This window comes from Lagenorhynchus albirostris, chromosome 5 (assembly GCF_949774975.1).
Source record: "Lagenorhynchus albirostris chromosome 5, mLagAlb1.1, whole genome shotgun sequence".
Lineage (NCBI taxonomy): Eukaryota > Metazoa > Chordata > Mammalia > Artiodactyla > Delphinidae > Lagenorhynchus > Lagenorhynchus albirostris.
Window position 1 is genome coordinate 62,743,384 of NC_083099.1, and position 24,585 is coordinate 62,767,968.

Below are 24,585 nucleotides of genomic sequence, written 5' to 3' on the forward strand. Positions count from 1 at the left end.
AGCTTTAGGCAGGTATTTTTCTTATTAGCAGAGATTAAGCAAGGTTTACGTTTGGTCTTTCCAGCCATCCTTAGAAACTGACCTCTTAATTCCATCCTCCTGGCAGTTACTCAGGCTTCACAGACCTCAGTGGGTGGGTTGTAAAAAGGAAAAATGACTCTTCCCAGGCCTCTTAGAAAATTCCTCCCTCTGTGCCTCCCCCTCTCCATAGAATTGTGTGGTGAGTGAGTCCGTGAGGGGAGTGCTTCATCTTCTGCTGATGTGTTGGAGCAGATAAAGATTTGCCATCACTGGTTTTCCCTTGCTTGGTCTCAACCTTTTTAAACCTAAAACATCTATTAAGAGAAAATATATAATGAACCCTCATGTCGCATCATGGTGGTTTAACTTGTCATCTCCTTAATATCACATCCAATCTGTGTTCGTGCTTAATCCAAGTGTCCTACAAAAATTTTCACAATTTACATCTGGATCCAAACAAGGTCCATTGTGATTGGTGAATGCTGCTTAAATCTTAAAAATCACAGGTTCTCCCTTAGCTCTTGCAATGTTGAAGAAACCAAATAGGTCTGTAGTTTCCCCGTCAGAATTACTTTCCCTGTGTTTCATATAAAATGGAAATAACAGGATCGATTCCTCACAATGCCAAAAGGATGGATAACGTTGTGACTTTAGGTGACAATTTTAGAGCCCAGTTGGAAGAATATTCACATTAAATGTGAAGCAGTAGCATCATCAGGGTACGAAGAAGTCTCTGCTTTGGGTGTAGGTAGGGAATAAATAGTGCATTTACACAGACCTTGTCGATCTGGTTTTCTTGCGCCGTGGCGGTCAGTGAGGCAGTGCCCCGGGGGTGGTGGGAGGACGTAATTCGCTGAAGTCAGCTGAGCTGTCAAGTGTGAGAGGACTGAGTGCAGGTCGCGGGCGGGCTGGCTACCTGACCAAGACAAGCAGCCCGTAGGGCCAGAGAACCGGAACAAAACTCGCGGCTGCACAGAACGGCGCCAGGGGCTTCTAAGAGCTCAGGGACCAGCGTTGAGTCAGCAAAGCTCTCGGCGAGCTCCAAAATGGACCCGGACAGACGCGCAGCGGCTGACGCGCCTCAAGTGAGCGTACAGAATCTAGCAAGGCCGAAGTGCTTTATCAACCGCCCTTCTTGGGAGGTTCCCAGATAAACCGCGAGCTTCCCTGCACCCCGCCCCCGCCGCCAGCAGGATCTCCACCTCCCAGGAGGCAGCGAGCACCGCACGTGTGGCTAATTTTTTAGTGGAAAGGGTTGCGCAAGCGCAGAGAGTGTGGCTCAGCGTAGACTTGAGCGGCGCTTGCGCACCGTTCCTCCAGCGCCGTTCACCCCGCCCACCGGGTTCTGCGCATTTCTTACGTCACCGTTTCGCATGCGCTTTGGAAGGAAGGGCGAGATTTCGGGGACGGGCAGGGGGCGGGCCTTGGCCGAGGTCTCACGGCGACTGCGCGGACGGGATCCCAACTGGAACATGGCGACTTGCGCAGAAATCCTGCGGAGCGAGTTCCCCGAAATTGACGGACAGGTCTTCGACTACGTGACGGGTGAGCCGAACCGAATCAACGCGCTGGGGATGCCGAAGTGGTAGTCAGGGGGGGAGTACTAAGGGAGGGCAGTGCCGGGGACCGCTGCTAGGCCTCTCCTCTGCGTGACCTCTTGTCCCGAGGGCCAGTTGGTTCTGGAGCCCGGACTGGGGCCGCGGTACGGGGATTAAAACTGCTTGTATGTCCACCCTACCTGGTATTTTCCTCGTCTTGCCACGCCCGCCCTAGGCGTCTTGCACAGCGGCAGTGCGGACTTCGAGTCTGTGGATGACCTGGTGGAAGCTGTGGGGGAACTGTTGCAAGAGGTGTCCGGGGACAGCAAGGATGACGCGGGCATCAGGGCCGTGTGCCAGCGCATGTACAACACTCTGCGCCTGTACGTGCCAGGGCAGGGATATTCGTGGGGGAGATGGGAGGGCGGACGGTCAGGAGAGGAGACGTGAGGGAGGAAGGTCTGACGGCCACAGAGCTTTCTCCTCCACTTCTAACTCTTTGCTTTCTATGCCTACCCTCAAGGACTGAGCCACAGACCCAGGGAAACAGCCAGGTGCTACTAGACGCCCCCATCCAGTTGTCAAAGATAACAGAGAGCTACGGTGAGAGTGAGGGAAGATTGAACTAGCTGCCCTGTGTCCTTTTCTTGGCCTCCACCCCCTAGCCACCTGCCCCCTGGAGCTCAGGACTCTTGGTACCTCTGTTCCACAGAACAAGGTTGTAGGAACTAGTTGATGTCTTTACAGAGAGCAGATGAGCCCGTTAATAAAGGGATTAGGATTGGAGAGTTCTCTAAGCTCTTGGGTGTGGTAGGAAGCATATGGGCCTTGCAGCTGGACAGTCTTGGGTTCACTCCCCAATTTTGCGACTTACTAACCAACTGCATGATCTTGTAAGAGTTGCCTGTCTGCTCCCAGTCTCTGTATCCTTAATCTGTGAATTGAGTTTTTGTTTTGTTTTTAAGTGTTGGGAGGATGATACCTATCTCCAGAATTTGTAAGGCTTTCCTTTAAATGTGTGTGTCTGTGTTTAGTTTGTGATAGTTACTCAAAATGTTAGTTTCCCTTCCCTTAGGGAGAAGGTGACAGCTTTTCTTATCGCTTACAGACTGTGGCACCAAACTTCCAGGCCTGCTAAAGAGGGAACAGTCCTCGGTGAGGAGGGGGAGGAGGAAGAAAAGGAGAGGGCTGTATCTATGGGGGGGAGTGGGAGTTGATTGTCTCTAAATATTGGAGTATCTTTCTGGGGGATTTCTGATTGTCTTTTCCTGAGTCTCCGAGCCTACACCCTAGGATGAAATGGTTGTGTTTGGACCCTTAGACAGTGAATGCAAAGAAGCTAGAGAAAGCTGAGGCTCGACTGAAGGCAAAGCAGGAGAAGCGCTCAGAGAAGGACACACTCAAGACCAGCAGCCCTCTGTGAGTTTAGTGAGAAGGGCTGAGAAGAGAGCAGAGCAGTCTCTATTGGGATGGAAGGGTGCTTGGGAGTGCTAAAAGCCATCCGTTTCTCCCTTTAAAAGAGTTTTGGAAGAGGCATCAGCCAGCCAGGCAGGCAGCAGAAAGGAGAGTCGGTTGGAATCATCTGGCAAGAACAAATCCTACGATGTGCGAATTGAGAACTTTGATGTGTCTTTTGGCGATAGGTGAGGGAGTGGCAGTGGGGGAGTGGGGGTGATATTTTTCTTTTTCCAGTTAAAGGAGAATTAGGAGAGGTGAAATGGGGCTAAAAATAGTTAGGTTTCTGTTGTTAAACTTGCTGTGCAACTACCTCTAGAGTACCCTTTGTCTCCTTCCTACCACCTCTGCAGGGTACTGCTGGCTGGAGCAGATGTGAACCTGGCATGGGGCCGCCGCTATGGGCTGGTGGGTCGGAATGGACTAGGGAAGACGACGCTGCTGAAGATGCTGGCCACCCGGAGCCTGCGGGTTCCAGCCCACATTTCCCTGCTGCACGTGGAGCAGGAGGTTGCTGGAGACGACACCCCTGCCCTGCAGAGTGTGCTGGAGAGTGATACTGTGCGAGAAGATCTCCTGCGTCGGGAGCGGGAGCTCAGCGCCCAGATTGCTGCTGGCAGGTGAGGGCTCCTGGCGAGGGATTGACCAGCAGCGGCTGTGCTTCACAGAGTGCCCGCCGTGCTGGCACAATCCACAATTCGTGTGCCCATCCTCGTAGGCAGCAGGTCTTAGAACTTGGCGCTGTGGGGCTGTAAATCCCTTGTTCCTGGCACAGTGCCCATTGCCCTCACCGCCGTGAGCAAGTCCTTCCTGTGCTCTGTTCCTGTCCCGGCAACAAGGCAGCCAGTGGCCTGCTTTGCAACTGTCCTGGGGTGCAGGATATACTAGTAGACTGCGCCCACTCAGGCTGATTGCCCTTCCCCCATTCCTAGGGCCGAGGGCTCAGAAGCTGCACAGCTGGCAGAAATCTATGCCAAGTTGGAGGAGATTGAGGCTGACAAAGCACCTGCCAGGTATTTAAACTTCCCTTCCTTTCTTCAGATTTCCTCCTTCCCTTCTGTTACCTGTTCCAACCAGGTTCTTTCATTTCTTCACTCCTAGAGCATCAGTCATTCTTGCTGGGCTTGGCTTTACCCCCAAAATGCAGCAGCAGCCCACGCGGTGAGTGGCCCTTACCATTCTTGGCTCTGAACACTGTTGGCTCTGCCTCTGCCTGTTCTCGTGAACACTCGCCCTTGTGATGCAGCTCTGTCTCTCTTTAGGGAGTTCTCAGGTGGCTGGAGGATGAGACTGGCCCTCGCCCGGGCTCTGTTTGCTAGGTGAGTCTCCTGGGCCTGGGTATGGATACTGTGGAGGATGGGCTTGGCTCTTGGGGGTGGCAACAAGTCGCTGGCCTAAAACCTCAAGCCGTGCGTTCTTCTTTTCCACAGGCCAGATCTGCTGCTGTTAGATGGTGAGTTTGAAATGGGGCACCCTGACTTTGGGGTGCAAAAGCATGCCATCATCCAAGTTCCCAGTTCTCTAGCCCTTCTATCCCAAACGTGTCCTCCTCCACTTTTCCAGAACCCACAAACATGCTGGATGTAAGGGCCATCCTGTGGCTGGAGAATTACCTGCAGGTGAGTGCCTACAGGTGCCAGAGTAAGTCTGGGAAAGGTCTGCCTCCAAGACCGTTGGGGTCTGGGAGCTGACTGCCTTCCCAAACTGGGCCTGCCATCCTGTGACCCCCCCCTCAGACGTGGCCCTCCACAATCCTGGTCGTCTCCCACGACCGCAACTTCCTGAATGCCATAGCCACAGACATCATCCACCTGCACAGCCAGCGGCTGGATGGTTACCGGGGAGACTTTGAGACCTTCATCAAGAGCAAGCAGGAGCGGCTGCTCAATCAGCAGCGTGAATATGAGGCCCAGCAGCAATATCGCCAGCATATCCAGGTGTGGGAGCAGGCAGCGCTGGGGACCTGCCCCATCCCATGGGTATTAGAGTTGTGGGGAGTGAGGGAGCTGAACAGTACCTGAACTCATCCACCTGCAGGTTTTCATTGACCGGTTTCGCTACAACGCCAACAGAGCCTCTCAAGTGCAGAGCAAACTCAAGATGCTGGAGAAGCTGTGAGTACAGTGTCTCTCACCAGGCTTTGACTCATGTCTCTTATTTTCTTCCCTCATTTTGTAGGCCACCCCTTGCCCTCCCATTTTAGATCTCCTCTTTTCTACAAACCAACTTTAATTTCCTCCCCTGCAGGAAGGCAGGGTATTCTGTTACTGCTCTTGGAGAGTTAATCTTGCCCCCTGGCCTAGGCAGCTATCAGTCTACTTTCTGTCTGTATATATTTGCTAATTCTGGACATTTCGTATAAATGGAATTGTACACGTAATCTTTTGTGTCTGGCTTTTTTCACTTAACGTAATGTTTTCGAGGTTCATTGTGTCGGAGCATGGATTAGTGCTTCACTCCTCTTTATGACCAGATAATATTCTGTTGTATGGATAGTCCACATTTTGTTTGTTGACTTATCAGGTGGTAGACGTTTGGATTATTTCCCCTTTTTGGCTCTTAAGAATAATGCTGCTGTGAACATTTGTGTACAAGTTTTTGTGTAGACATGTGTTTTCTATTCTCTTGGGTACATACCTAGGAATGGAATTGCTGGGTTACATGGTAATTCTATGTTTAAATTTTTGAGGAACTGCCAAACTGTTTTTATTTTATTTTATATTATTTTGTTTATTTATTTATTTTTGGCTCTGTTGGCTCTTCGTTGCTGCATGTGGGCTTTCTCTAGTTGTGGCGAGTGGGGGCTACTCTTCGTTGCTGTGCTCAGGCTTCTTATTGCGGTGGCTTCTCGTTGCAGAGCACGGGCTCTAGGTGCACAGGCTTCAGTAGTTGTGGCACGTGGGCTCAGTAGTTGTGGCTCATGGGCTTTAGAGCGCAGGCTCAGTAGTTGGCGCATGGGCTTAGTTGCGCCACAGCATATGGGATCTTCCTGGACCAGGGCTCAAACCTGTGTCGCCTGCATTGGCAGGCGGATTCTTAACCACTGTGCCACCAGGGAAGCCCTCCAAACTGTTTCTAAAAGCAGCTGCACCATTTTACATTCCTGCCAGCAATGTATGAGGGTTCCAATTTCTCTGCCTTCTTGCCAACACTTATTATCTGTCTTTCAAATTTTAGCCATCCTAGTGGGTGTGAAGTGATATCTCATTGTGATCTTGATTTGTATTTCCTTAATGACTAATGGTGTTGAGCATTGGAGGGTTTTTTGTTTTTAAAATTTATTTATTTAATTTATTTTTGGCTGTGTTGGGTCTTCGTTTCTGTGCGAGGGCTTTCCCTAGTTGGGGCAAGCGGAGGCCACTCTTCATCGCGGTGCACGGGCCTCTCACTATCGTGGCCTCTCTTGTTGCGGAGCACAGGCTCCAGACATGCAGGCTCAGTAGTTGTGGCGCACGGGCTCACTTGCTGTGCGGCATGTGGGATCCTCCCAGGCCACGGCTCGAACCCGTGTCCCGTGCGTTGGCAGGCAGATTCTCAACCACTGCGCCACTAGGGAAGCCGCGGAGGTTTTTTTAATTGAGGTGCAGTTGATATGCAGTATTATATAAGTTTCACTTGTACAGCATAGTGATTCACAATATTTAAAGGTTACATTTCATTTATAGTTATCGTAAAATATCGGCGGTATTCTCTGTGTGATGTAATATATTCTTGTAGCTTATTTATTTTATACATAGTAGTTTGTATCTCTTAATCGTCTACCCCAATCTTGCCCCTCCACCCCTTTCCTCTCCCCACTGGTAACCACTAGTTTGTTCTCTATATCTGTGAGTCTGTTTCTTTTTTGTTATATTCACTAGCTTTATTTTTTAGATTCCACTTATAAGTGATATCATACAGTATATTTTTTCTCTGCCTTATTTCACTTAGCATAATATTCTTCAAGTCCATCCATGTTGTTACAGATGGCAAAATTTTATTCTTTTTTTGTGGCTGAGTCGTTTTCCATTATGTGTGTGTGTGTGTATTCATTCATCTGTGGATGTGCAGACACTTAGGTTGCTTCTGTATCTTGGCAGTTGTAAACAATACTGCTGTGAACATTGGGGTGCATGTATCTTTTCGAATTAGTGTTTTCATTTTTTTCGGATACATACCCAGGAGAGCATTGGAGGTTTAATCTTGAAGCAGTATTTCTGGATGTGCTGGTGGTAGGGGAGTCATAAGTCTTATTTAGGATTTTGTGACCTTGAAACATACGTCACAGTATATTAACAGGGAGGACAAAAGAACCACCAAAAAAAGAATCCTATATTTCTGGCATGTATATTACTTGTGTGACAAAAACAAATTTATTTTTTAAAGTTGTAAACCTAGTCTATCTCCTCTCTCCTCAGACCGGAGCTGAAACCCGTGGACAAGGAGTTGGAGGTAGTGATGAAGTGAGTGCTGGGCCAGAGGGGCAGGTGGGGAAGCTCTTGTTTCTGGCTGCCCTCGTGCTCCTCACCCCCACTTCTTGCAGGTTCCCCGATGGGTTTGAGAAATTCTCACCACCAATTCTGCAGCTAGATGAGGTGGATTTCTACTATGACCCAAAGCATGTCATCTTCAGCTGTCTCACCGTCTCTGCTGATCTTGAATCCCGCATCTGTGTGGTATGGTTGCTGTTTCTCTGTTTCGTGAGCTGGGACTGGACTCTCCCACCCCTGTATGTGGTGTGGATTGGCCACATGGGGGAGAAGGTCCCCAGGAGTAGGAGTCAGCGCCTGGGCTGAGGACTTTGCTATACTTGGCCCCTCCTCCCGGGGGAGGACTTTGCTGTACTTGTACTGGCCCCTCCTCCAGCCTCACAGGGCCGCTCTGCGGCATAGATGGAGAGCCTGGCATGTGGTATTTTATAAATACTTAGAGCAGTACTTTGTCTTACTGGTCTCAGCTCTGAGTTTCCTCAAACTGTGGAACATAGAGGAGAGAGCATGGGCTTCAGGGTCAGACTTCGATTCCTAACTCTGCCATTTCCTAGCTTGGTTACTAAGCAGTCTCCTCATCCTTAAAATGGAGATAATGTCTAACTCACTTGGTTATTGGGAGAATTAATTCCCTTGCACTTAGTGGGTACTTAGGTATTGGTCCCTTTTACATCTTCCTTCATTTTTTTCTATAGTTCCTTAAAAATATTTTTTTAGTTGTTGGAGTCCCTGGGACTAGCTGAGACCCATTCTCATCTCCTCCACTTCTGTATCCCGCACAAGGATTCTCTTTACATTCTCTTGTTACTTCTTACAGGTTGGGGAGAATGGGGCTGGGAAGTCTACCATGTTGAAGCTCCTTATGGGGGATCTGGCACCTGTTCGGGGCATCAGACATGCTCACAGGTAGGGCCCACATCGCCGCTCTCCAAACCCTCCTGTGCTGTAGCTGCACTCCTTTATGGCCATTGCCCTCCATGCCCTCTCTCCACCTTTCCGTCTGCCTGCAGGAATCTGAAGATTGGCTATTTCAGCCAGCACCACGTGGAGCAGCTGGACCTGAATGTCAGTGCTGTGGAATTGCTGGCACGCAAGTTCCCTGGTGCGTCAGGGATTTGAGTTGGGGAAGGAGGGCCGGGCCTGACGCCTACAGCTAGGCCTACCTGGGGTTGCTGAGCAGCCCCCCGACGCTGGGTGTGAGGACATATGCATTGGGTGTTGGGCTGGGGGGAATGTGAAGGGAGGGAGTTGGGCTGAGAACCCACACGGTGGGGTGGGGCCTATTCCAGGACGGCCTGAGGAGGAATACCGTCACCAGCTGGGCCGGTATGGCATCTCTGGAGAACTGGCCGTGCGCCCTGTTGCCAGCTTGTCTGGGGGCCAGAAGAGCCGGGTGGCCTTTGCTCAGATGACCATGCCCTGGTGAGGCCTCCTTTTCAAGAGCTTTGCCCTCCCCTTTCCCACTCTTTCCTAATGGAAAATGATTGTCTTGCCTTCGTATCAGAGTTCCTTTTCTCCCAGCCCCCGTAACTTCCCACCTTCCTGGGTTCTGCCTTCCAGCCCCAACTTCTACATTCTGGATGAACCCACAAACCACCTGGATATGGAGACCATTGAGGCTCTGGGCCGCGCTCTCAACAGTTTCAGGGTGAGTGTACCTTCACACTGCCCACTCCTTCCCAGGCCTCAGCACCCCTTAGGGGCCCCCTGAGTGCTCCCTGGTCTCCTGTCTTTCAGGGTGGTGTGATTCTGGTGTCCCACGATGAACGCTTCATCCGGCTGGTGTGCCAAGAGCTGTGGGTGTGTGAAGGAGGCGGCGTCACCCGGGTCGAGGGGGGATTTGACCAGTACCGAGCTCTTCTCCAGGAACAGTTCCGCCGTGAGGGCTTCCTCTAGGGCCACCAAGCTGAGGACTGTGCCCAGGACATGGACTGGTCTCTCAGACCCCTGGGCCACCACGTAGGCAACCGTCTCCGGCCATGGACTTACCCCGACTTTGGGGACAGCCTTATTCCTAAATCTCTCCTTTTGATTGGAGCGTCCTCTTGCGCAACCCAGGGAGCCCCACCTAAGGGTCTTTAAGGACTGGTCTTCCAAGAGGAAGGGAATGGGGGTGCCCTCTGGGATTTTAGGTTCTCCCCACTGCCCCAGCTGCGACTGGGCTCTGAGTGGCCACATGTAAATTAAATCTCCCTGCATCTTCCTCGCCTCGCCTCTGCTGCTCCCTGGCGTGGGGCTACAGTGTTTGCCCACGGTTAAGGAGTGTAGGCTCTCTGATTTGGCATTTTCCTGTGGCATTTGTGTCGGTCATGTGGAGGAGGCCATGGCAGTATCAGTGTTGCCCCTGGGCAGAGATGTCATTGAAGCCGCTGGGGGTCAGCCTTGCAGTGGACCAAGCTAGTGATGAAGGGCGGCATATTATATCACTGCGGTGCTGTTCCCTCTGGCCCGGGCTCAGCCTCAGCTGAAGGGGTCTGGGTTCTGCTGTCTCAGCCCCACTGCTTGAGAGAGTAAACTGATTCTGTAACCTGGCCTCAAACATGGTTTGCCAACTGCTTTCTCCAGTGGTCTCTGGCCCAGGCTCACCCTTCTTCTCTGATCTGGACCTCTGATCTGAGAGCCTTCTCACAGGCCCCATCACTCTCTTCCAACCTCAGATTTGCAGATGGGCCAGTTGGGGCTAGCTGGTGTAGGGTCTTTGCCTGCCTGTTTGCCAGACTCTCAGGCCTTTCACCCCTTACCAGCTTGTGGTCCCTGTCTGAGTTCTCCCAATTCTTTTAGAGTCCCTGGAAGTGCTGCTGAAGGTTCTGTGGCAGAATCTGCTTCTTTGGAGGTGGCTTTGTGTATGAAGAGCACTGGAGTTGAATCTATGATCAAATCCCAACTCTATTACTGGTAGTAGAAGGGGTCACCTATGTTAGCGGGGTAGCCACAGCAAGTTGGCCTTTTTGAACACCTTCTCCTTGGCACCTACAGAAGCACTCAAATGGATTCCTCTGTGACCAGTCTATGATTTGGAGGACCATCATATGAAAAAGTAATGAATTTTTTCTGAATGACTCCAGAGGTAGGCAAGTTTGGGCTCAAAAGAAGGAAAAACTTTCTTAATAGTTCAGGCTGCCTTCTGATAGTTCCTGGCCTCTGGGACTGTTCAGCCCCACCGCTCTCTAGAGAAGTGCTCTTATGGCCTCTAAGCTGACTCCCAATTTTATGATTCCATTATGTAAGAGCCTGTATATATGACAACACAGGCCTACTGCAGACCTTAGAAAGTTGGGATGAATGAATTGCAGCAGTTGAGAAAGACCCTACAGTAAGTGTGTAAGGTGAAGTTTGGGGGATTAGAGGTGGGGAGTTGGGAGAAGTTGGTTGTCCTGATGGGTAGAAAATGAAGGCAGTGTCAGCCATGTCCACTCCAGAAAACGCAGGGCAGAGAGCAGGGAGGAATCTGGCACACAGTGGGTGAAGCTACCCTTTCCGCACTATGGAGAGCCTGTCCAGCCCCAGCCATTGGGAAGCTGTTTCTTCTACTGGAGCCTTAAAGCCAGTCAGGAGCTGGCCCAGTTAAAAGACCTGTCTGCAGGGTCTTCATTGAAATCCTGCTGTCCCTGCAGGATCCTGGGCCTTACCACACTCACCAGCACCTTCTCAGGCAATCTGGCTGGTCCCCTGTGGGAGGCAGAGTGCAGGGGTGCAGAAGGGTCATGGGTTCCTCCATACAAGTCTACAAGGCACTTGAAGGTGCCGGTCAGAGAACTGTTTATTTCAATGTGGAATTGCCATCTTGAGATTCGTCGGATGTAGACAACATTTAGGTAAGTTCTCACTGGTTTCCAGGCAAATTTTAGCCGAGTAGAGAAAGGGCTATTTACCCTCACTGGTCATGCCCCAGTCTAGTTCGTCATTTAGAACATCACATTCTACTAAGAGCCGCTCCCCAGACCTGGGCCTGGCTCACCCACAGATGCAAACCAAACAATGTCAACATCAGCGCACCACTGCCCGGCACCAGCCTGGGTGTGCAGCCTGGATGTCAGAGTCTGGGAAATCCCACAGGGTCCACCTGGAGTGATGGACTCCCCTCAACCCCGCCCCCCTCCAGGTGGGCTTCAGTGCACTTTGTGTGTCCCTCACTGTAAGCTGCTTGCCATTATTAGGGTTGTAGTTCCCACTTTGCCTTGATATCCTTGAAGGCCAGACCATGGCTTGCTCATCTTTTCATCTTCTGTCCCTGTCGCAGGTTGGGTTTCCTGGGAAGCAGCTTGAAGAGGAGATTGCTATGTTTACTGGGAGGAGGTGCTCCAGATTGAGCAGAGGGAGAAGTTGAGTATTGACGCAGGCCCAATGAAGGCCTCTATCAACCCCACATTCTGGAGCTGGCAGGGATCTTCTTAGTTGAGGCAATGGGTCCGGCCTTATTCCACTGAGTTGAACAGTCTCTGGTTGCTGGCTGCCACCAGAAGGAGCTGTGAGGACATTGGGAGAGGAAGTTTCCTTCAGCTGAGGCAGTTACCCCTAAGTGGTGACAGCTGAGGACTTGCTGCCATCAGTCAGTGCTCAGCAGCTAGTGCGGCAAGTCCTTCATTCCTGAAAGCTCATCGCAGCAACCACTACTGTGCCTAGCACATAAAGAGGTGCTCAATAAAAATACTTGAGAGGTGAATATCTGGGGGAAATTATTTGAGAAAAAGTGGGGAATGGCATTGGAGAAGGAAAGCACAGAGGCCAGGAGACAAGCAGGCCATGACCAAAACCCAGCCCTAAGGATATGGGGTCAGAGCAGCGGAGGTGAAGGTGCAAAGCTTTGGGACATAAGAGACAGATTAAAGGGGCCAGGTTTTTTGTTTTTTTTTCCCAAACGTCTCCTTGTTTTCTTTTATGACAGTGTTAAGGAAATAATGACAGTTAATAGTTATTGGGCTTTTGTTACGTAGTAGGCACCGTAGTAAGTGCTTTACCTGCACTAAGTCAACCCTCACAACCCTACGAACTGGCACAGTTATTATCCCCATTTTATAGATGAGGAAATGGAGTTGACATAGTGGGAGGGGCTCAGGACAGTCTGGCTCTAGAGCACAGCTCTGAGTAGCCACACTGCCCTATCACTCAGTTCCTAGCACCATGTGCTGAATAGTGAGAGTTTGTTAATTCACTTAAAACTCATTAATTGCATGGGGTAGGGGATGGGAGGTGGGGGACTTGAAGAAGCTTCTCTCGGGAGAACAAGCTGATGAGTAGGTCCTGGCACAGTGGCTGACACACGCTAGGTGCTCCGTGAATAGTTCATTAAATGATTCGATACCTGTGGTATAGTGGAAAAGTCATGCACTGGGATTAGCCAGCTCTACCACTGATGGCATCTTAGGCAAATCAATCTCTCCTGAATAAATTACCATCCATAAAATGGGCATAACGCAGTCTGTGTTGCCCGCTTCTTGGGTAGGAGGAAGGATTAAATAAGACAAGGTCCTGTGTAAACCGAATAAAATTTTTTGTACACTGTAAAGTGCTGTGGATCCAAAGGGTGTCATTTCATGGGAGGAGTGATAGGAGAGCAGCCCGGAGTCTCCTGTGGAGACACGCAGACTCGCACATACACACACAAGCACTCCAGGCCATCATCAAGATGATGGCCCCAGGAGGGCCACCCCATAGTCCTCATCTGCTAACCCAAGCATCAGAAAGCAGGAATGCAGGAATGCAGCGTGAGACTCTGCCTGGCACCCGCTGAGTTAGAAATCACTGCAATTAAAGCCCATTCTAATAACATGTATAGGCCATGCCCTGTTGGTAATTCTAGGTAGGTTTCTCTTTATGTTAAATAAATGCATGGTTTGGAAGGGATTTCTGCTGTACTGTATATAGAGAGACCTTTGAAATCCTAAATTAGAATAAATATTTATCAACCCATGCTATAGCATTTTTAACATTGAGAAATGCTTCCACAAATGTTCTCTTTCAGTCTTGTCTCCTCAATAATCTCGTGTTACGTGGCTCCTGCTGAGTTATCCTCATTTTATAGAACAGAAGCTTGAAGCAGAAAGATGTTAAGTGTCTTCTGTAAAATTCTTAGAGGAAAACATAGGAAGAACACTCCGACATAAATCACAGCAAGATCTTTTTTGACCCACCTCCTAGAGTAATGGAAATAAAAACAAAAACAAATGGGACCTAATGAAACTTAAAAGCTTTTGCACAGCAAAGGAAACTATAAACAAGACGAAAAGACAACCCACAGAATAGGAGAAAATATTTGCAAATGAAGCAACAGACAAGGGATTAACCTCCAAATTATATAAACAGCTCAGGCAGCTCAATATTAAAAAAAAAAACAACCCAATCAAAACATGGGCAGAAGACCTAAATAGACATTTCTCCAAAGAAGACAAACAGATGGCCAAGAGGCACATGAAAACCTCAATATCACTAATTAGAGAAATGCAAATCAAAACTACAACGAGGTATCACCTCACACTGGTTAGAATGGGCATCGTCAGATAATCTATGAACAACAAATGCTGGAGAGGGTGTGGAGAAAAGGGAACCCTCTTGCCCTGTTGGTGGGAATGTAAATTGATACAACCACTATGGAGAACAGTATGGAGGTTCCTTAAAAAACTAAAACTAGAATTACCATATGACCCAGCAATCCCACTACTGGGCATATACCCAGAGAAAACCATAATTCAAAAAGACACATGCACCCCAATGTTCATTGCAGCACTATTTAGAATAACCAGGTCATGAAAGCAACCTAAATGCCCATCAACAGACGAGTGGATAAAGAAGATGTGGTACATATATACAATGGAATATTAGCCATAAAAAGGAACAAAATTGGGTCATTTGTAGAGACGTGGACAGACCTAGAGACTGTTGTACGGAGTGAAGCAAGTCAGAAGGAGAAAAATATCGTATATTAACACATATCTAGAAAAATGGTACATCTGAACTGGTTTGCAAGGCCGAAATAGAGACACAGGACTTCCCTGGTGGTGCAGTGGTTAAGAATCCGCCTGCCGATGCAGGGGACACAGGTTTGAGCCCTGGTCTGGGAAGATCCCAAATGCGGAGCAACATAAGCCCGTGCACCACATCTACTGAGCCCACGTGCCACAAGTACTGAAGCCCGCGTGCCTAGAGCCCATGCTCCGCAACAAGAGAAGCCACCGCAGTGAGAAGACTGTGCACTGCAACGAAGAGTAGCCCCCCGCTCCTCACGGCTAGAGAAAGCCGGCTTGCAGCAACAGAGACCCAATGCTGCCAAAAATAAATAAAATAAATAAATATTAAAAAAAGTAGAGACAGATGTAGAGAACAAACGTATGGACATCAAGGGGGAAGGGGTGGTGGTGGTGGGATGAATTGGGAGATTCAGATTGACATATATACACTAATATGTATAAAATAGATAACTAATAAGAACCTGCTGTATAGGGCTTCCCTGGTGGCACAGTGGTTAAGAATCCGCCTGCCAATGCAGGGGATGTGGGTTTGAGCCCTGGCCCGGGAAGATCCCACATGCCACAGAGCAACTAAGCCTGTGCGCCACAACTACTGAGCTTGAGCTCTAGAGCCCACAAGCCACAACTACTGAGCCCGTGTACCACAAGTACAGAAGCATGCGCACCTAGAGCCCATGCTCTGCAACGAGAAGCTGCAACAATGAGAAGCCCGTGCACTGCAACAAACAGTGGCCCCCGCTCTCTGCAACTAGAGAAAGCCCACGCACAGCAACGAAAACCCAACACAGCCAAAAATAAATAAATAGATTTATGGGAAAAAAAATAACCTGCTGTATAAAAAATAAATTAAAAAAAGAATGGAATTTTAAAAAAAGAGGTTAAGTGTCTTGCTTAGGTTCAGATACCTCTGTGCATGCAGAGATGGGGCAATAACCAAAGTATCTGCGTCCCCAGCCTTCTCATGTCTTTCTGGATCAGCTATAATGAACTTTGTTCCACAGCTATTCATACAATGGGTGACATTCTCATATCACACATGCCAGTGAGTATGCCCAGGGTCATGTGCCCTTCTATCCTTGTAGGGAAATATTTTGAACCCAGAATGAGGGGGACTATGAACCTATTTTAATTTGTTTTAAACTTGTAAATTAGGGAGCCATCTCTGGAATCAGAATTGCATTTGATTCCAGATTCTGTTATCTAATAACTGTGTGACCTCGGCAAATTAGCTTCTCAGTGCCTCAGTTTCCTTATCTATAAAATGAGAATAATAATGGTCCTTACACGGTAGGGTTATGGTGAATATTAAATCAGATAATATAAGCAAAACTCTCATGTGGTTCCTAGTAGTTCCATAATTGATAGCCATTATGATGATAATTAGTATTTGTTGCGACCTTTACTGCTTTATTGATTTTTAGTGAGATATTGCTTACAATGCCCTGTGGCTGAAATCCACTGTGTTTAGTCATGGTGCCTCAAGCAACAAGACATGTACCCACACCTCCTATTTTGTGTCCTTGGGCCTAGAAGGGACCCTTTCTTGGATTCTTCTCCCACTGCAGAGACTTTTTCTTTTGATTTTTCTACACACACACACATGCCCCTCTAGTTCTTTCTGAATGTTCTATACTCAGTTTGTTCCATCACTCAATACTTTGTTCTAGGTTGGTGACTCTCCATCATTGTAGAAGGCTAGGTTTTTCTTTACTGCTAGAGACCTTTAAGCATAGTCATTCTGAACCTTCTCCCAACCAAAGGTCTCTTACTGTACCTCCTGCATGAACTCTACAGTCAGAACACACTCAGGTATGGCACACCCAGAAGTTGGGAGCAGAGTTATCTTAGAGTAAAACTAGTAAGAATCAACAAACAATGGTTGAAATGTAGAAGTCATTCAAGAGTTTGTAAATTGTAGTTTGCTGGTGTATGTGTGTTTCAGGGTCGGGAGGGGACATTTAACAACCATCAGGTTGATGAGTGTATATTATTTAGCCAAAGAAGAACACAAGTGATGTGAAGAGCACATGAAATGTTATTCAAATCAAGAATGCCAGAATCCTGCAATGGACGGACCAAGAATTGGTCAGTGGGTCCCCAGACCTGCCTGAGAGGAAGCAGACTCTATTTTGTGGCTTGTTCCTTTAGCAGGTCTTGCCCTTCAGAGGCACTGGATGCCTTCGTCCATCAGAGCTTGACACCACAGGCCCCTGAGCTCCATCCACTAACTCCCCACTCCATTCCACCCTCATCTGATTTCTTTGGCTTGTGACTTGGTTTGTGTGACCTTTCTCATCTAGAGTGGATGTACTAACCAGTAAAAATGGATTTTTAGGCCCCCTGTTGGCTGTGTTTCTAATGATAATAAACTGACATCTGGTTTATACATCAGTCTCTTCTAAGTTTCAACAGTGGGAGATAAAAACACTTGGCTTGATCCAACAATGATAATAATTTACTGGACACTATGTTCCAAGCATTATTCTAATCATTTTATATGAGTTAACTCGTTTCATCCTCGCAACAAAATAATGTGGTATGGATTATATACAATGGAATATTACTCAACCATAAAAAGGAATGAAATTGGGTCATTTGTAGAGGTGTGTGTGGATCTAGAGACTGTCATACAGAGTGAAGTAAGTCAGAAAGAGAAAAACGAATATCATGTTAACGCATATATGTGGAACCCAGAAAAATGGTACAGATGAACCGGTTTGCAGGGCAGAAATAGAAACACAGATGTAGAGAACAAATGTATGGACACCAAGGGGGGAAAGCGGTGGGAGTGGTGGTGGTAGGATGAATTGGGAGATTGGAATTGACATATATACACTAATATGTATAGAATGGATAACTAATAAGAACCTGCTGTATAAAAAAATAAATAAAATTAAAAAAAAAAAAAAAGCAGATGGACTGTACCAACCATGATGACCACACATTCATCTAATATCCCTTGTGTGTGGGGCAGGTAGGGATATACTGGAAGATTGAGATTGACCTATACACACTACTATATATAAAACAACTAATAAGGACCTACTGTATAGCACAGAGAACTCTACTCAATACTCTGTAATGGCCTATGTGGGAAAAGAATCTAAAAAAGAGTGGATATATGTGTATGTATAACTGAATCACTTTGCTGTACACCTGAAACTAACACAACATTGTAAATCAACTATACTACAATAATTTTCTTTTAAAAATCGGCACTTTATGAGTAAATGGAAACTCAGAAATGTTTTTAAAAACTAAACTAAACTAATCTTGCCTAGGTCTACCCAACTCATGAGTCTCTGCGCTGGGGTTTGCCCTGAGGTCAGGATGGGCCCAAAGCTTCAGCTTGCCCAGTCTAGCACAGCAAGACACCCGACCAAGCTGACGTTTGGGATCTAAGCTGATGAGGAGCACCTCTGTGCTGGGGTGACCTCAGTGGGTACGGGGGTTCAGGGGGGCCGTGTCTGAGCAGCCTACCAGCCCACCTGGAGCATACCATTGTGTTTTGAAAGATTTTATCTACGAAACAAACCTAATTTATTAAATAATTATTTTCCCATTAAAATGTAATCAAAGACATAATATGGGGGCTTCCCTGGTGGCGCAATGGTTAAGAATCGCCCGCCAATGCAGGGGACACGGGTTCGAGCCCTGGTCTGGGAAGATCCCACATGCTGCGGAGCAACTAAGCCCATGTGTCACAACTACTGAGCCCGAGTGCCACAACTACTGAAGCCTGCGTGCCTAGAGCCCGTGCTCCGCAACAAGAGAAGTCACCGCAATGAGAAGCCTGCGCACCATAATGAAGAGTAGCTCCTGCTTGCCGCAACTAGAGAAAGCCCGCGAGCAGCAACAAACACCCAACACAGCCTAAATAAATAAATTTTTTTTAAAAAGACGTAATATGGTGCTAATCACAGTTTCTGATCAGCCTTAAATAATCACACTTGCCAACCCAAGTTATTTCATTCCAGCCCCAAGAAAAAAACACTCTGTTTCATTTAGCTTGGACACCCTTCAGTGACAAATCAAGGTAGACAGTGTCAGGAAAGTAAACAGAAATTAGGGCAATTCCTGATAAAGGAAGAAGGGAAGCAGCATAGTTTGTCTCAACGTTAACTTCCTTCCTTCCTTCCTCCCTCCCTCCCTTCCTCCCTCCTTTCTTTCTCTTTCTCTCTCTCTTTCTCTTTCTCCCTCCCTTCCTTCCTTTGTTCCTTCCTTCCTTCCTCCCTTCCTCCCTCCCTCCCTCCCTCCCTCTCTCCCTCCCTCCCTCCTTTCTTTCTTTCTTTCTTTCTCTCTCTCTCTCTCTCTCTCTCTCCTCTTTTTTTCTTTCTTAAAATCCTTTCCTTCTGAAATCATCTCCTCTTTCTCCTTCTGGGTTCACACAGCACTTTGCTTCCAACCCCTTGGAATGCTGGACTCATTCCACTTTGCATCTGTTGTATCCAAGTTGCAGGAAAGGGGATTTATCTTGGAATCCTTCAAGGCGCCAGCAATGAGCCAGGTAAACAATAGTGAAACTCAAAGTTTTGTGAAAAGGAATATTCTTTTCTCCATAACTAAACTCCATTGGCCTATGGGCCTGTATCCCAGTAAGTCCACAGGAATATTTGTACAATTTGATGATATGTGTTGGTCTTTTGGTTGGAACAGCTGGTGCAGCTCCTTTGGGAGAAAGAATATGGTGGAGCACTTGTTTGGACATCCCTGTCACCAGGTTGCTGGTGAAGATATTAGTTGTACATTTCTTCTGCTACTGTAAAGCTTTGATCTCAAATTTTTTAAATGATGATATATATTCTCTTTATATTGCATATATATTTTAAACTATTTATTATGGAAATTTGCAAATGTACAAGAGTAGAGAAACAGAATAATGAACCCCTATGAATGCATTACCCAGCTTCAGCAATTATCCTTCATGTCATGTTGGCTTACCTTATTTCCTCTACACCACCATATTCTGCCTGCACTGTGAATCCTGCTTCCTCACCCTGAACTCCCCACCCCCCATCCCTACCCCAGGATAATACTTATAAGTGTTACATACTAACATAATGGAATTATATGGAATATAATGTTTGATCGCTTTTTGTGATCATTTTAACATTTATGACAGGATAAGGTTCAGCTTTTGGTTTCCCTTCATTTTGTTTGCAGTTTATAAAAGGTTTTCTTATAGAATTAGTAGTGTAAAATGTCAAGTTACTCATACAGTCATTTTTCAGTAATCATTATTATACTACATAAATCAACACAACATAGAGATGCAATTTTCTTGCAAGAAGTAAAAATCTTATCTCATTTTAAAAGAGACTGCATTTTTTAGATCGGTTTTAGGTTCACAGCAAAACTGAGGGGAAGGTACACAGATTTCCCACATTCCCCTGCACCCCACTTGCATAGCCTCCCCTATTGTCAGTATCCCCCGCTAGAGTGGGAGCTTACAACTGATGAACCTATACTGACGCATCATTATCACCCAAAGTCCACAGTTTACATTAGGTGTTGTACGTTCTGTACAATGTATAATGACATGTATTCATCATTATAGTATCATACAGAGTAGTTTCATTGCCCTAAGAGTGCTCTTAAACTTCTAAAACTTAAAAAAGTCTTCTTTCCCTCCCTTCCCTCCCTGAACAATTCAGTCCTGAAGCCATTAGATGGGGTAGAGCAAGGTACTTGTCCACAATAAGTACCTCAGAGACCCAGAGCAGGATGTCAGGACCTGATCAGGGTGAGAAGGGCATCTGTGTAGGAAGGTTGCCCAGCGTGAGGTGTCAGAGCCCAAGTGAAGTGAGGACATCCATGCATGGGAATAGCCTGCTGCAGGTACCAGAGACCCAACAGAGTGACGATGGTGTACCTGCAACAATGGGGATGGGAGTGCAGCCTGGTGTGGAGACTCAGAGCCCAAGAAGGGGGAGGGGGGCATTCCTGAGGAAGGGATGACCAGGACACGGTGTTGGGCAAGGTTGGGGTGAGGAGGGCACTCACTGACGTGGAAGGGGGCAGCAACCCAACACAGTGTGTTGGAGACAAAGTAGAGTGAGAAGGGTATCTAAATGTGTAAGAGGGCAGTGGCAATGGGGGACTGATCATGTGAATAAATATATTCGGGTAAATGGGAGCCAGGTTTCTTTCTCATAGCTGGAGAAGGAAATTACAAATATAGGAAGGGAGGGACTTCCCTGGTGGTCCAGTGGTAAAGAATCCACCTTACAATGCAGGGGACGCGGGTTCGATCCCTAGTCAGGGAAATAAGATCCCACATGCCACAGGGCAACTAAGCCCACGTGCCACAACTACTGAGCTCGAGCACCTCACAGAGCCCCTGTGCTGCAAAGTACAGAGCGTACGCACTCTGGAGCTCGCACGCCACAACTAGAGAAGAGAAAACCCATACACCACAACTAGTGAGAAGCTCGCGTGCCACAACCAAGAGCCCGTGCCATGAAAGATCCCACATGCCTCAGTAAGATTCTGCGTGCAGCAACTAAGACCCGAAGCAGCCTAAATAAATAAATAAATCCTTAAAAAAAATATAGGAAGGGAGAAAACAAATGAACATTGCGATGCTGGATTAAAACTGGAGATATTAGTGTGAACTCATGGTTTTCAATACAAAGAGATGGACAACAGAAATAAGTACAGAATTAAGTGTGTGTGTAGCTCTGTCCCAGCTCTGGCTATTTTTTTTAAGATTATTTATTTATATATTTTTATTTATTTTTGGCTGCATGGGGTCTTAGTTACGGCACGTGGGATCTTCATTGAGGCATGCAGGATCTTTCATTGCAGCACGCGGGCTTCTGTCTAGTTGTGGCACGCTGGCTTCAGGGCGCATGGGCTCTATAGTTGTGGCACATGGGTTCCAGAGCGCATAGGCTCTGTGGTTTGCAGCACGTGGGCTCTAGTTGAGACGTGCGAGCTCAGTAGCTGTAGTGCGTGGGCTTAGTTGTCCTGTGGCATGTCGGATCTTAGTTCCCTGACCAGGGATCGAATCTGTGTCCCCTGCATTGCAAGGTGGATTCTTTACCACTGGACCACCAAAGAAGTCCCTATTTTTTTTAAACTAAGAATAGTTTGTATTTATTTTTTATTTTCTTTCTTTCTTTATTTTTTGGCCATGCCACGCAGCATGCTGGATCTTAGTTCCCTGACCAGGGATTGAACCCATGCCCCCTGCATTGGGAGCACGGAGTCTTAACCACTGGACAGCCAGGGAAGTCTCTCTGGCTATTGATAGGGCCTTAGGGAAGTGACACTTCTACCCCAATGGCAATAAGCACACCCAGGGCCCAAATCCTAGCATCTAAATATCATTCTTCACTATAAGGTACAAGGGCTCCCTAGTGAAATAGCTGATTCTAGGACTGCAGGAGAAAAGATGCAAGATGAGCCTGGAAATCTTGTACTTGAAAGCAAAGAAGTACTGAAAGAATGATTGGGACATGGGAAAAAGACACAAAAGTCAGCTTGAAGTGCTCCCACTGGATGAATTAGGGACAGTTTGAGCTCAATATAAATAATGATAGGTAAAGACTGTAACCCCTGAATAAAATAGAAAACCATGAATCCATACTGGTATACATAAATACATGAATAAATTAAAAGTTGGATGAGGAATGAGATACATATTTTCAAAATGTTTCCACTCAAAACATTTATTCATTATAAAGGGAAAAGGAGTGATTTTACAGTAGAGAAGCCTAAGAGACACCACTTTTAATCAAGTAATCACAGGAAACATCATCAGTAATATAAAATCAAAATCTTGTGCCATCCAATAGGATGCAATCAGAAGAACACAGCATCAGAAATCTGTTGCATTTCTATACACTTACAACAAAATATCAGAAAGAGAAATTAAGGAAACAATCCCATTTACAATCACATCAAAAAGAATAAAATACCTAGGAATAAACCTACCTAAGGAGGCAAAAAACCTGTACTCTGAAAACTACAAGATGCTGATGAAAGAAATTGAGGAGGACACAAACAGATGGAAAGATACATTGTGTCCTTGGATTGGAAGAATCAATATTGTTAAAATTACCATACTACCCAAGGCAATCTACAGATTAAATGCAATCCCTACCAAACTACCAAAGGCATTTTTCACAGAACTAGAACAAAAAAATTTTTTTAATTTGTATGGAAACACAAAAGACCCCAAACAGCAAAAACAATTTTGAGAAAGAAGAAGAACAGAGCTGGAGGAATCATGCTCCCTGATTTCAGACTATACTGCAAAGCTACAGTAATCAAAATAGTATGATACTGGCACAAAAAAACAGACACAAGATCAATGGAACAGGATAGAAAACCCAGATATAAACCCACCCACTTAATGATCAATTAATCTACAACAAAGGAGGCAAGAATATACAATAGGGAAAAGACAGTCTCTTCAATAAGTGGTTCTGGGAAAACTGGACAGCTACCTGCAAAAGAATGAAATTAGAACATTCCCTAACACCATATACAAAAATAAACTCAAAATGGATTAAAGATTTAAATGTAAGACCAAATACTATAAAATTCCTAGAGGGAATTCCTAACACAGAACACTCTTTGACATAAATCACAGCAATATATTTTTGGTTCTGTCTCCTAGAGTATTGGAAATAAAAACAAAAATTAACAAGTGAGACAAACTTAAAAGCTTTTTCACAATAAAGGAAACCACAAACAAAACAAAAACAACGTGTGATCCTACAGACTGGGAGAAAATATTTGCAAACAATGCTACCAACAAGGGATTAATTTCCAAAATATGCAAACAGCTCATACCGTTTACTATAAAAAAAAGAAAAGCAAAAAAACCAAACAACCTAATATGAAAAATGGTCAAAAAAAAAAATGGGCAGAAGACCTAAATAGACATTTCTCCAAAGAAGACATACAAATGGCCAACAGGCACATGAAAAGATGCTCAATGTCACTAATTATTAGAGAAATGCAAACCAAAACTACAATGAGGTATCACCTCACACCAGTCAGAATGGCCATCATTAAAATGTCTACAAATAATAAATGCTGGAAAGGGTGTGGAGAAAAAGGAACTCTCCTACACTCTTGGTGGGAGTATAAATTGGTGCAACCACTACAGAAAACAGTCTGGAGGTTCCTTAAAAAATGAAAAATAGAGTTGCCATATGATCCTGCAATCCCACTCCTGGGCATACATCCGGAGGAAACTCTAATTCAAAAAGATACATGCACCCCAATGTTCATAGCAGCACTAGTTACAATAGCCAAGACATGGAAGCAACCTAAATGTCCATCAAGAGATGAATGGATAAAGAAAGTGTGGTATATATATATACAATGGAATATCACTCTGCCATAAAAAACACTGAAATAATGCCATTTGCAGCAACATGGATGGACTTAGAGATTATCATATCAAGTGAAGTCCAACAAAGACAAATATATGATATCAATTACATGTGGAATCTTAAAAAATGATACAAATGAACTTATTTACAAAACAGAAATAGACTCACAGACATAGAAAACAAACTTATGGTTACCAAAGGGGCACCTACTGTACAGCACAGAGAACTATATTCAATATCTTGGACATAGTATTAGGTAATAACCTATAAAGGAAAAGAATCTGAAAAAGAATATGTATATATATATTCGGATTACTTTGCTGTACACTTGAAACTAACACAACATTGTAAATTAACTATACTTCAATTAAAAATGGTTTAAAATTTTTTTAATATTTATTTATTTTCCTTTTTTTTCTTTATTTTTTTGGCTGCGTGGGGTCGTAGTTGCGGCACACAGGATCTTTTTTAAGCACGTGGGATCTTTCGTTGCCAGCGCGCGGGCTTCTCTCTAGTTGTGGCGTGTGCAGGCTCCAGGGCGTGTGGGCTCTGTAGTTTGCAGCACGTGGGCTCTCTCTTTGAGGCATGTGGGCTTAGTTGTCCCGCAGCATGTGGGATCTTAGTTCCCCAACCAGCGATCGAACCCGTGTCCCCTGCATTGGAAGGCAGATTCTTTACCATTGGACCACCAGGGAAGTCCCTAAATTTTTTTTTAAAAACGAACACAGCATAGTTTCTGTGATTTTCCCTCCAAAGATGTGTAACCTGAATCTAATCATAGGAAAGT

General features: G+C 46.1%; 1 protein-coding gene and 1 long non-coding RNA gene across 3 annotated transcripts; one reads left to right on the plus strand and one right to left on the minus strand.

The window, feature by feature from the left end:
* Window positions 1-1,250: 1,250 nt before the first annotated feature.
* LOC132521039 (uncharacterized) lies at window positions 1,251-1,878 on the minus strand. Its single transcript, XR_009540695.1, has 2 exons — window positions 1,760-1,878; window positions 1,251-1,514 (listed from the first exon to the last, which is right to left on the minus strand). It is a non-coding gene; the product is annotated as an uncharacterized LOC132521039 (long non-coding RNA).
* Window positions 1,419-9,686, plus strand: ABCF3 (ATP binding cassette subfamily F member 3). Of its 2 annotated transcripts, XM_060150140.1 has the most exons (21): window positions 1,420-1,566; window positions 1,795-1,942; window positions 2,083-2,162; window positions 2,668-2,714; window positions 2,881-2,978; window positions 3,080-3,202; window positions 3,368-3,634; window positions 3,947-4,027; window positions 4,116-4,175; window positions 4,277-4,333; window positions 4,445-4,467; window positions 4,578-4,633; window positions 4,751-4,951; window positions 5,052-5,128; window positions 7,412-7,456; window positions 7,537-7,669; window positions 8,301-8,389; window positions 8,494-8,585; window positions 8,773-8,905; window positions 9,044-9,131; window positions 9,221-9,686. In XM_060150140.1, exons 1-21 carry the CDS (start codon window positions 1,494-1,496, stop codon window positions 9,377-9,379), a joined length of 2,130 nt encoding a protein of 709 aa, XP_060006123.1. In that variant the 5' UTR covers window positions 1,420-1,493; the 3' UTR covers window positions 9,380-9,686. The 2 variants fall into 2 exon arrangements, with proteins under 2 accessions (XP_060006125.1, XP_060006123.1); XM_060150142.1 differs by lacking the exon at window positions 8,773-8,905 and having other exon boundaries at window positions 1,419-1,566; window positions 9,221-9,364.
* Window positions 9,687-24,585: the final 14,899 nt, after the last annotated feature.